General features: G+C 36.3%; 1 protein-coding gene across 4 annotated transcripts in view; it reads left to right on the forward strand.

The window, feature by feature from the left end:
- TMEM117 (transmembrane protein 117) overlaps nt 1-13,349 on the forward strand; it is a 435,999-nt gene that overhangs the window by 211,972 nt on the left and 210,678 nt on the right. For 3 of the 4 annotated variants that reach the window (XM_003793549.2, XM_012807485.2, XM_012807484.1), the window contains one exon: nt 10,066-10,165. The exons of the other annotated variant lie outside the window; for it this stretch is intronic. In XM_003793549.2, the coding sequence (XP_003793597.1) occupies nt 10,066-10,165 (100 nt within the window). The remainder of the gene's footprint in view (nt 1-10,065; nt 10,166-13,349) is intronic. 4 annotated transcript variants of the gene reach the window in all.

The raw sequence follows: 13,349 nt of genomic DNA on the forward strand, positions 1-13,349 counted from the left end.
AAAAAAAAAAAGTTAATTATTGCAAGTGCTATGGATTTGAAAATTTTGTAAGAAATAGAAAATCATTCTCACTTTTCAGGTTTCTTCATTTCATTATAGACAGAGGGCAAATTATAGTTACTGGGAAATGTTAATTATTGTATTTATTTCCCATTGTTTCCATTTCATTATTTTTTGACCATTTTAACCATTTATACCCTGAGTAAACACTTACCTTCACTGGCACACACCCATTACATTTGAACTTATGTTTTACTTTTTTTTTTTTATTAAATCATAGCTGCATACATTAATGCAGTCATGGGGTACAGTATACTGGTTTTATATACAATTTGAAATATTTTCATCAAACTGGTTAGCATAGCCTTCATGTCATTTTCTTAGTTATTGTGTTAAGATATTTATATTGTACATAGAAAAATTCACACGTGCCCTTGTAAGATGAACCGTAGGTGTGGTCCCACCAATCACCCTCCCTCCACCCACCCTCCCCCCTGTTTTGTTTTACTTTAAGCAGCATCAAAAACTTTGCAAAATCTATAAGGTATATTTCATTCTACCAATTAGTTTGAAAGGACATATTATGCAGGGTAAGTTAATTAATACTATTTGGCTTAATTCACTTCTGCAACAGTAATAATTGATGGTAATGCATTGTACACATTTTATATGAATAGCTTTAAACACACTGAATCTCATTTGGCATTAAAATGTGATTAAGTTAGTAATATGTGACTCTCTGGATTCCTTGGGGACTTTTGGGTTCTTTTGATAATGAGCTTAGGATTTTAAAACTTCATTTTGTAATTTTTTTTCTAATGATGTTGATAAAGATACATGAGGTGTTTTTGCTGTATTTTTTTAATTTATTAGAAGTAGAAGACAGAACTAATTTGAGCATTACATTAGAGTGCATATTTCTGGATTGTTTGTAAAGTTGACAAAAAATTGATTTAAGAAAATAACGAGGTATAACCACAAAAATTCTATAATTTCAAAATTAGTTTTGAAACTATATATTTTTTAAACTTATAGACCTTTAATTTTAACATTAAAGGACAAACAACAAGTGTACTTTTACAGTATCTATTAGAAGGGCAGTGAAAAAGTTTTGTTTCTTTTTTTATATGGATAAAATCAGTGTATTTTCTTATATATTCCAGTATTGTTTGTGCCAGAATATTGATTCACTAAATTATGTATTGATATCTAGTTTCATTTAAAGGATTGTTTAAAAATAATATGACTCAGTAGGTTTTTAATGTTTTACTTTTTAATTTTTAGTCAACTAACACATTCAAAGGAAGTAAATTTACAACGTGTGATTGCATAAAGTCAAGGAAGTGTTCTTTATTTTGATTTCATTATATTCTGGCCTCCAGGCTTTTTTATAGAAAGGGTAATAAAAATGACACAATGATACTCTAATTTTGTTAGGACATCTTAATTACATAGGCCACAATTTGTCTTCAATGTTTGTTTTATTTTCGTCTTATATTGCAAATCCTTGCTTTTACCTTTATTCTTTCATGTTTTTCCTAGTTTGGCCTTGACATTAGATGAATTAAGTAATTTATTATTATTATTTTATTAAATCATAGCTGTATACATTAATGCAATCATGGGGTACAATGTGCTGGTTTTACATACAATTTGAAATGCTTTCATCAAACTGGTCAACATAGCCTTCGCGGCATTTTCTTAGTCATTGTGTTAAGACATTTATATTCTACACCTAGTAAATTTGACATATACCCTTATAAGATGCACCATAGGTGTGGTCCCACTGATTACTCTCCCTCTACCCATCTTCCCCCTTCCCCTCCTGTCCCTCTCCCTTTTCCCCTTCTTCTTGGGCTATAATTGGGTTATAGCTTTCATAAGAAAGCTATAAATTAGTTTCATAGTAAGACTGAGTACGTGGGATACTTTTTTTTCCATTCTTGAGATACTTTGCTAAGAAGAATATGTTCCAGCTCTATCCATGTAAACATGAAAGAGGTAAAGTCTCCATTTTTCTTTAAGGCTGCATAGTATTCCATGGTGTACATATACCACAATTTATTGATCCATTCATGGGTCAATGAGCCCTTGGGCTTCTTCCATGACTTAGCAATTATGAATTGGGCTGCAATAAACATTCTGGTACATATATCTTTGTTATAATGTGATTTTTGGTCTTCTGGTTATATACCTAATAGAGGAATTGTAGGGTCAAATGGTCTATTTTTAGATCTCTAAGTGTTCTCCAGATGTCTTTCCAAAAGGAGCGTATTAGTTTGCATTCCCACCAGCAATGTACAAGTGTTCCCTTTTCTCCACATCCACACCAACATCTCTGGTTTTGGGATTTTGTGATGTGGGCTAATCTTATTGGAGTTAGATAATATCTCACAGTAGTTTTGATTTGCATTTCTCTGATGATTAAGGATGATGAGCATTTTTTCATATGTCTGTAGGCCATGAGACAATCTTCTTCAGAGAAGTTTCTCTTTAAGTCCCTTGCCCACCCTGAGATGGGATCACTTGTTCTTTTCTTGCTAATACATTTGAGTTCTTTATGGATTCTGGTTATAAACCTTTGTCAGAGACATAACCTGCAAATATCTTCTCCCATTCTAAGGGATGTCTGCTTACTTTACTTACTGTGTTCTTGGCTGTGCAGAGCTTTTTAGTTTGATCAGGTCTCAGTAGTGTATTTTTGATGTTGCTTCAATTGCCTGGGGGGGTCCTCCTCATAAAATATTCACCCAGGCCAGTTTCTTCAAGAGTTTTCCCTGCACTTTCTTCTAGTATTTTTATAGTTTCAAAGATTCCCTATTTAACAAATGGTGCTGGGTAAACTGGCTGGCGACCTGTAGAAGACTGAAACTGTACCCACACCTCTCACCATTAACTAAGATAGACTCTCACTGGATTAAAGATTTAAACTTAAGACATGAAACTATAAAAATACTAGAAGAAAGTGCAGGGATTTAAGTAATTTTCTTACGTTAACCGATTGACTACTTAATCCATTTAAATATTTGATTGCATTCCTAAAACATAGTATATGCTAGACAAGGAATTGCATTTGCCCAAGAGAATGAAATGTGCTCTTTACCTCTGATGGACTAAATCTTAGGGCAGAGAGAAGCAATGCAATAAAATCATTAAAATACTCTGGTAAAGTTATCTAACATGAGGCTTAGTAGAGGTAAAAGGACAACACCAGGGGAGGGATGACTTTCAAAAGTAATGGCAGGAAATTTCTCAGTAGATAGATTGAGTTAATAATCTCAGGGCAGAAGACTCTTCCAGACAAAGAGTGTTATGGGCAGCCATGATGAGGTGTCACAGGGAATGGCAGTAGATTGGTGAAATTGATTTCCTGGTGGGACAGAGGGCCTGAAAGAAGGGGATTGTGAAATGAAACAAGACAAATCTTAAAAGAAAATGTCTTTCAGAGAGTGGAAGTTCTCTTCTTTACCTTGTGACAATGGGGACTGCTATGTTATTTTAGAAAACCAAAGCCAATGGGCCCGAGGTTTACCATTTCCTTGCATGCCTGGTATGAAATAGTTGTGCTAGAAACTCTACATACTTTATTTCACGTAATCCTCTGTAAACCCCTGAGAAGGAAAGGTATTGTTTCCCACTCTATAGGTAAAGAAGTAAATGACTATCAAGGTTGTTCATTTGTCCCAGGTTTGTGGGTGGGCTATAAGCTTAGCACTTTCTGATTCTCAGACTCCTCCTCCTTCAATATATCTTACCACTTCCCCCAGAAGTCATAGTGGTAGTAAAGAATCTACAGTCAGGGGAAAACAGTCATAGGAGACTAGAAGGCTTATTACTTCGGTTTCAAATTAAAAAATGATAACAGACAGAATTTAGGCATTGGTGATGGTGATGACAGAAAAAAACATAGAGCTGAGGGATTTGCAGAGTAGTCTTAGTGACTGATTAAATGTTGAGAGTAAAGGAGAGAGAGGAATTAAGGTAATGCTAAGGTTTCTCTATCTAGCACCAATGACTTTCACTAAACAGCCTGAAGCGAGGCAATGAGTGGAAGAAAGCATTGCTGTGTTGTGGGTGTATTCACAGTTGGGGTGGGTGTGGTCAGTGAAAACTCCACCTGCAGTCTTTCTGCATATGTCTTCCTGATAGAAATTAGAGGGAGTGAAAGGTTAAACTTGGGAAATTTGAGTTGGTATTTTTTTTTTTTTGAGACAGAGTCTCACTCTGTCACCCTTGATAGAATGCCATGGCGTCACAGCTCACAGCAACCTCCACCTCCTGGACTTAGGTGATTCTCTTGCCTCAGCCTCCTGAGTAGCTGGGACTACAGGTGCCTGCCACAACATCCAGCTATTTTTTGTTGCAGTTTGGCCAGGGCTAGGTTTGAACCTGCCACCCTGTATATATGGGGCTGGCGCCTACCCACTGAGCCACAGGTGCTGCCTTGAGTTGGTATTTTATCAGTTAGCATTGTTAGGTCATGAGGTAATTTTAGTCACTCTGGGTTCCATGTAACAATTGTCCGAAGTGTTTTTGACACTTCAGTGTGTCTTGATATGCAGGTTTAAACCCTATATCTGACCTGGAAGGTCCTTACATGTGTATTGAACTGAGTCAAAGTCTTTTCATAGTTAAAAACTAGAAATGGGTAATGGTTGACCAAGAGATTAGATTCAAGTCATTAACCTAGTTAATTATTTATCACAGACACAAAAATGATTGAGAAAAGATTAATATAGTAAATCTACCTATAATTCCTGGCATTTCATGGTCACATATTTTCACTTCAGTGTCTAAGAACACTTAGAGCTTTCCTTTTGCTTAGAGCTGGTATTTAACTTAGTTACACACCCATATAAGTCAACTACTTACCCATGATTTATTTGTGTATGAAGCCCCCAATCTTGTTTATGCTGCCCAAACATGGCTAGGAGAGACAGCTGTGACATTATGAATCCAGCTGGCCACAGATGGATCTTCAGCGAAGCATGAATCCATATTGGTTTGGCGATCTATGTTTATTGCCTCTTGTTAAATTTTCAGAGACTCAACCCCTAAATTACCTGGCATTGACTACATCCACTTATGTTATAAGTAATAGATTGGAGTGAACTGAAACTTTTGTTGCTAAGTGATTGAGTATATCACATATACGACTGATTCTTTATATTATAGATTTATGGACTATTAGTTCCTGTTAGGGTTTGTTTAGTTTACCTAATTGGCACACATATGCAATAAGCTTGATAGCAGCTCATGTTGTCAAGCTGTTCTGATAATTATTAACTTTTAACAGATCTTGTATATTGAAGTGTCCACTTGTTTCTTATGGATTTGACAGTTAAGCTTGAGATCTCAAGAAAAAATTGAAAACTGAGGGTAGTGCCTAGAAGGCCAGTAGAACTGCAAAATTTTCTAGATCTATACATAGTGGAAATAACCAGTTAAAGCACAAAAGAAAATAAACAATGTATGAATAGTTAAAATAATCAGATAACACACCAAACCAAACAAAAACTTTAATGGTCGCCTGTCAAATAAAATTAAATTTAGAATGATGTCTCAAAATCATTGGATATATGAAACTCTACAATTTTTCTATTTAGAGTCCAATGTGATATTCAAACTAGCTAAAGTTGCTGACATAAATGTATGATACTCTCATATTTATAACTCAATCAGGAAATATTTTTAAATGTTAATGAATATGGAAATCAATGAAATATTAGTTGAAGTACAGCACGGCCACAAAGTTCGTGTGCAATTTAAGACAGAAAACTATTTTAAATTGCATATGACTTTGTAGCCACCCTGTATTTTATGACAAGTTTGCATATTTGTAGCTCTTCCTCATATTTGTCCAAATAAACAAATGTAAAAATAAATATTAAATAGTAGTATTTACATATCACTCTTCATTTTGAAACATGTTAGTTATTTCATTAATTATCCTAAATTGTCAGATTTGTCATAGCATCTAGTAATTATTATGTGCCCACAGCTGCAGGTGAGAATAATTTTTTGATTTTGCGCTGATAATATCATTCTATGTGAACACAGGACAACTGTCCTGCCATCAAGTGGCTACAAATGTAGTTGAAGAAAAAAAAGTCAATCACAACTTAAAGACACTTTTAATATCTTCTGTGGACAGATTCTTCATGATTTAATTTTATTTTATTGGCATTTCTAGAGCTTGTATACAGAGATCTACTAATGCCATATGGAAATAAATATGAATAATTTGGTCACTTCACTAATTCATAATTAAACAAATATTTGATGTCACTATGTGTAGACAGTGCTCTAAGTCCCAGGGAATCAGCAGTGAACAAAATAGCCAGAATAACTCCCTGTTCCCTATCTACTTTTAGTTATTGTTTTCCTCTCTTTGTTTTCATTAATATGATCCTGTTTCTTGACATCCTAGACTTTTTGAAAGGCAGATGTTATGTATAAAAATATATGGAGAACCTAGATGATATTTTTTTTCCAGAAAAATTTCATCCTTTCCTAGATTAGGTGGAAAGAGTAGAAGCTGATCACCATAATCCAGGTTTAATAAGGGCTGATTGGTCCATCCTTGGCTTTCGGTAGCCTTTCATGGCCCTATATTCTTTTGGACTACAATTGTGGCTAGTTCTAAATTATAATAGTCTCTTCAGTATGGAGAAATTACTAAACCTCCATAATCCTTTTTAGAAACTTCACTGAATCTTTTAATCTCCTCTGGAACCAGTTCAGATTCTGGCAAATGCTTTGGAAGGCGTCCAGCTGTGTCTCATGGTCTCTCCGGGGCACGTTTCCAAGGCTGCCTCTCCAGCCCACTGAGACTGCCGTCTGCCTTTTTGAAGCCCAAGATTTTTATCTTCTTGTCTTGCATGCAAAGTCAGCAAATGTCCAGAGATATCAACTAGATATTCCATAATTTTAACTTTTCCACAGTTCTCTCCAATCTGATACTTTTTGTGTTCTTTCTAATGTTCATTGCTTCATCAATTCTCTGATTTATTTAAGAAGATTTCTTGGCTAATTGTTGTATTTAATTTAGATTTTCCAAGTTGTTCTTGACTACACCATTGATGTGTTGCAAGTATATTATCCCATCCCTATTTTCAGACACCAAAATAATGATGCCTTCTCTTATACATATCTAAAAATCTAAAGGAATGTACCCTGACATTTTCACTCTACCCCAATATACTCTAGAACTAATTGGCAAAGTGGACAGATAGGGCATTGAACAAGTTCTTTAAATAGGTGTCTTAGAAAGAGCTAGACAATCCTCTAAACGGAGGATTGAGCTAATCCTCTAAAACAGTAGTTCTCAAACTTCCTAATGCCTCCTAATGCTGCAGCCCTTTAATACAGTTCCTCATGTTGTAGTGACCCCCCAACCATAAAATTATTTTCATTGCTACTTCATAACTATAATTTTGCTAATGTTATGAATTGTAATGTAAATATCTGATACGCAGGATGTATTTTCATTGTTTCAAAGGGGTTGCGACCCACAGGTTGAGAACCGCTGCTCTAAAGTAACATTGAGTTAACTGCCAAGAGCTGTTCAGCGATGGTGGTCCTGAATGGAGAGAAACTAACCTTGGAGCCTTTCAAGAGGAAGCTGCTGAGCTCAGTGAACTCAGTATGAGACTTGAGTTTAAGCTAAAGCTTCTCTATGCTGTTTTCGGATTGTTATGGCTTATTTGCAAAGAAATAAGTTCTGATTTTCATTGCCTACTAAAGTACAAGAGGACAGAGTAGATGTCCTTTGTGGTTTTCATGTCTCCACTGTTACTTGCAGGAAAAAGGTATAGGACAGGGGATAAATGCCTGATTTGGGAGCCAATCAAGTTTAGATTCAAATCCAGTCAACTTACTAGGTGCTTGATCTTGCATGAGCTGCTAATACTCTAAATCTCATTTCCATAATACCTGTATTCCAAATTGGGGGCACCTGGAGAGACACAATGCAATGCAACGTGCATTTCTGGATGGGATTCTGGGCCAAAAAGAACAGCTGGAGGGACACAAATAGATTTTGTGGGTTAGAAGGTAGTATTACATCAATAACATTCTAATTTGGAAGGTTTCCTAGGGGTTGATAGGAGAGTGTCCTTGTTTAAGGAAATAATAGTCCATAGTATTTAGGGCTAATGGACATCATATCTGTAACTTTCTTTCAAATAGTTCAAAGAAAGACTAACAGCCACATACACACACACATACACACATGGTGTGAAAAAGAAGAAAATGAACAACTGTATTAAATTTTTCATGTTCAAGTCATGTTTGACTTCTGCAATTACAAGAGGTGCTCAATGTGACTTGCATTTGCCTTTTGTTGTTGATATTTTGAGTAGTACAATTTTAATATAGTCTTTACCTTTCTTAAAATGTGTATACATTTTGGGAACCCTGTATTATGAGATATATAATATAAAATATATTAATATATGAGATAAATTTAGAAAAAGGGGTGATACATGCACACTTAAGTTATGAGATATATAGTACATAATATGTTAATATACACAGGAGAGATTTAGAAAGGGGTGTGATAGAGCAAATGTGGTACATGTGTAAAGTTGAGAATCTCAGTGAAGGGTAGATTAGGAGGTCTTTCTACTGTACTTTTAACTTTTGTCAAAGTTTGAAATCTTTCAATATAAATTCTTGAGCATAGAGAACTGAATTCCATATTTATAAATTAGTAATAATACCTTTTTTGTACTGGTAGGAAGGTTTAGAGACACCGTATTTAAAGTGATAGTAACTGTTCCTCGGACATTATAAGCATGTACTTTATGGTACTCACACAATTTTGGCCATCATGGAAATTCATTGAATTGGAGATCCACAATTTTGGATGAGACCTTAAGATATAGGCCCTCCAAGGTAGGTGAATGAAGCTTGTAGAAAGCGAGTTGTTTTAAGAGTTTATAAATTGATTTTGTTGTTAAATGAAACTACTTAAATATCTGTTTATTTTATGTTAATCAAACCATCAAAATAACTCCAGAGAAGGAAAAGCTGAATTAGAGGTAGTTTACCTTTCAGTTATTTCAAAAATGTGCTTTTTCATAATTTCAATAGAAAATAATAAACATGTCATTATCTCTTGTGTGTTATTTTAAAATTAAGACGAAATGAGTTTTACTAATACTTTAAATTGTACAAGTATCATTATGAAGAATAAATGGAGCAAAATTTAAAGTAAAAAACCTAAGTGAAAGGAAATTAGAGTAAAAAAATTATAGGAGGAGATAAATTTGGCTTTTAGCTACTATGCATTAATTATATGATATTGATTGGGGAAGTTAGATGATCTGAGTCTCAGGCTTTTCAAAGAAATTGAAAAATAGGAAAAATAATACAGTTTTCTTGACTATTCAATGAGAAAATGGAAATGCCTTATAAACAATAACATGGTCTCAGTATCTAGTGTCAATGGAAATAAGAATTAGCTATCCAGAAAGCAAGTAATAAAATTAAATCTTCTGGTTATTGCTATTTTAGTACTAATTTAACACACACATTTTAATCATATTTCACATCACTTCATTGTGTGGAATTTTTCTTCCATCCTGACATTGTTCCGGACATCATTCAGGTATGATATTACATCTGAAGCCTGGTGCCAGCACCTGGTCAGTGGTCTGACTTGCCAGACTGAAGGAAAGTTAGTTCTTCTCTTCCTCTGTCAAGTTACTCTAATTCAGAAATTGTTTCTGCTCTGCTTGTGCTTGAATGATCATGAGATGATACCTTTGCTGAGTATTTCTGTTTGATTTTTCAAAAGCTGCCCTCCATCTTACAGCTCAAATCTGAAATGCACGTGGTAATTCACAGAGCCACGTTCAGTTTTAAAGTCTACTTTGACGTGACCAGACTCCCTCAGAGTTGTCAACAGCCTTCCAGACTTGTAAGCGTATGTGATAGGGCACGAGAAGGACAGCTTCTTGAGAGTGGGAACAGTCCCTCTGCCTGTTGTTGCTGAACCAGAAAGCCTTGACTATATGGTTGTCCGAGTCTGAACAGTGTCTTGTGTGTTTGTTTCCACAGAGCGTATATCATTACAGACTACATGGGCATCCGAAATGAAAGTTTCATGAAGTTAGCTGCGGTAGGGACCTGGTTGGGGGACTTTGTCACAGCTTGGATGGTAAGAAACTTTTAACTTCACCCATTTAAAATAAATATAAAATGAAAGACATGTTAATGATGTTGGATGGACCCTCCTTTTAATATTTAGAGTAAAATAACTAACTCTTTTTCACATGGAACAAATTTATGAGTACAGATAAAGCCAGAGAGTATATGCAGTATCTACAGACCTCATAAAAAAATCAATGCAATTAGGATATCAGTGATGATTCTCCTCCAGAATCTGTCTACCTGCCTACCTCTCCATCCATCCATACACACACAATTATGTTTGAGCATACAAACATATAAACTCTCCTACAATCAATAGAAAAAATGTCCTTGTGAAGTTTTAAATACTTTTGTTTGTCTAGATGAGGTTCTTTTTTTTTTTTTTGACACATACAATTTTCAGTTAAGGAATGTGGTCTGGCCAGTTGGGGAACATATGAAACGCTTTTTGAAGACTTCAAAAATAGTTTTCTACATTTGTTTCTTTCATTGAAACTACTAACTTAATGATAACTAAGAGTTCTGAGAATTTTCTGTTTAATTCTCATTCATCTATTATTAATCCTTATTACCTAAGTTTGCAACAGACAAACCATATCTCATGCTGAGCTCATCTGTCAAGAGAATATAACTTCTACTTTTAACCACTGTGTCAAAAACTTAAGCACGTTTAAAAGCCTTTCGGTCCTATAAACTTATAAAAGAATCATCGAGTGCAAAGAACATAATTTCTATAAAAATGGAAGGCTTCGTTGATACCTTTCACAAGTAGAGCTAATCCTACCTCTATCAGTACATTCACTTCAAAATAAGGAGCTCTATGGATGAAAAGATCATGCCTGCCTCAAACACACACCTGCCTCACAGAGGTGTCTCAGAGATGGTAGGTAAGTCGTCCCAATAGAGTTCCTGCTATCTCTGTTGACAGTTTTGCTTCTTACCTAGAACAGGTGTTTATAGGAAGCACTGATAGCATCACTGTTCTTACTGGGATCATCCCAGAAGAGCGCCAGCCAATTGCAAAAGGGTTTTGCACAGACTGTTTTTGAGCCTCTTCCCACCTCTTTTGATTTTGTAGAATGTTAGCAGAAAAGATGACCAGATGTGTCCAATTCCATTAACTTCAAAATGTAAACTTGAAAAATGATTTATTTATTTGTGATCTCTTGGAATAGCAGTTAGAATAGGCCAACACTGAAAGCAGGCTAGAGATTTCCATTCCCATTGGGAAAAGCTTTTTAGAAAGACATGCGTGAACTTTGAAAAATGCCATTTCCTTGAAACTGAGGGGAATGTCTTTTTTTTTTTTTTTTTTTTTTAATTTCCACTTTAAGGGAGGCACCTGTGGCTGAGTGGGTAGGGTGCCGGCCCCATATACTGAGAGTGTTGGGTTCAAACCCGGCCCTGGCCAAAAAATAAGTTTCCACTGTTGCTGTATATTGTGATTTCAACTCCACTTTATGTTGAATCTGCTTAATAAAGACCCAGAGTTCAGGTATCTGGATTCTCTGACCTCCGCCTGTATTTTGACCTTCCACAAATAATATACAATCCTCTGAGGCTCAGTTTGCACATTTCTCAAATGGCATTGGCAGTTCCTACCTGTGTTACATATTTTCTGTAAAGATTAAATGTATGACTTTGTGATGGGACTTGAAGTGCTAAAATGTAAGACAGACATAAGTACTTTATTATATTTCACATTTTTGTTTTTTTCAGCTGGGACTGGGTTTGAACCCGCTACCTCTGGCATAGGGGGCCGGCACCCTACTCCTTTGAGCCATAGGTGCCGCCCTGTTTCACATTTTTGGACCCTCATCCTCTTCAATGGGCTCAGTCCCTTGAAGTGATGGTGAGGGCAGGCCATCGATCCAAGCCTCAGGCTGCCGGGACTTCCAGAGCACCAGCAGTGTGGGTATCCCAGCTTCTCCCAGGCCTGGGGGAGAGGTCAGAGTGTCTGGAGCCTCCTTCCAGTTGCCATGCTACAGCAGGCCAAATGGGTACAGTACAGAACTCCCTGACTTTTGTCTATCACTGAGCCTGACAAAACCCAGAGAAGCAGCACCAAACCAGTAGGACCCAGGAGCTCACTCTGGAGTGTGCAGGCTCACGTCAGCCTTTGGGTACATAAATCATTGTCCTTCCCATTATGCCATCACATTGTTTGTGACCCAGTTCCATTCATTTCCCCCTCAGATTTTTCCTCAAGGTGGTACTTACCTGTACCATGTACAGCTCTGCCCCTGTCCACTGGTTCATTATTTATTTTTAATTAGGATTTTTTCCCTTTTAAACTATAAGGTGGGGTCCAATTACTAAGGCAGCATTAAGAGGAAAGAAAGTGCGTGGTGCAGCTCTGACCAGAGACCTGGATTTCTACCATGCGCTCACCTGCCCCTTCACGTGGTCACGGGGAAGACAGATGCTTCCACAGTGTAGTCTGTGGTCTTTGGCTCTCTCTCCAAGGTCTGACTGACCCTCTGACTTTTTCTCTACATTTACTATTTTAATGTCTTCTATTTCTACTAGCTAACCTGATAACTTTACTTTTTTTCTATGCAGTAGATTACTGCTGTACCTCAGAGCTAGGACTGCAAGAGAGTGAGGAAAGCCATGCTGTGGGTTAAACCCCGCAGTCTGACCATAGGTCATCTGACCCGGGGCCTCTCGTTCTTTCCTCCGTGTAATGTGGGGGAGAATCCAAAGTCTCTTTATGCTTATATTTTATGAAACATTGACCTTTTCCATTAGACACAGGGATGGAAATAGCAAAAGAAATCACTGCGCTTTCCTGATTTGAAAGTACAGTCACACAGTGAGGATTCCCCAAGCACATATTTCTATTCCCATTTCCACTGACTGGGCAGTGAGTTCCCTATAAATATTTATATGTCTACATATGTGCACATTGATAACATTTTAAAAATAATATTTTTCCTCATAAGAGAAATCTATGGGAGCTTTGACCTTCATCTGTCTATAGAATCATGAAGTGAATATCAATGATGAAGGTAACTGTCATAGACAAGCAAGTGACTATTTACGTTAATAATCAACGTGTCCCTTTATTGTATGGAGAATTCTCCACTGAAATGGAGAATTTTCTTTTCTGGAAAAGCTCAAAACTTCCCCATTGTTTTTTGATCCAGAGATAAGGCCAGTGTTAACCAATCTGAGAAATACTTTAGGCC

The sequence above is a fragment of the Otolemur garnettii genome, unplaced genomic scaffold, assembly GCF_000181295.1.
Source record: "Otolemur garnettii isolate 467f Iridium unplaced genomic scaffold, OtoGar3 scaffold00070, whole genome shotgun sequence".
Classification (NCBI taxonomy): domain Eukaryota; kingdom Metazoa; phylum Chordata; class Mammalia; order Primates; family Galagidae; genus Otolemur; species Otolemur garnettii.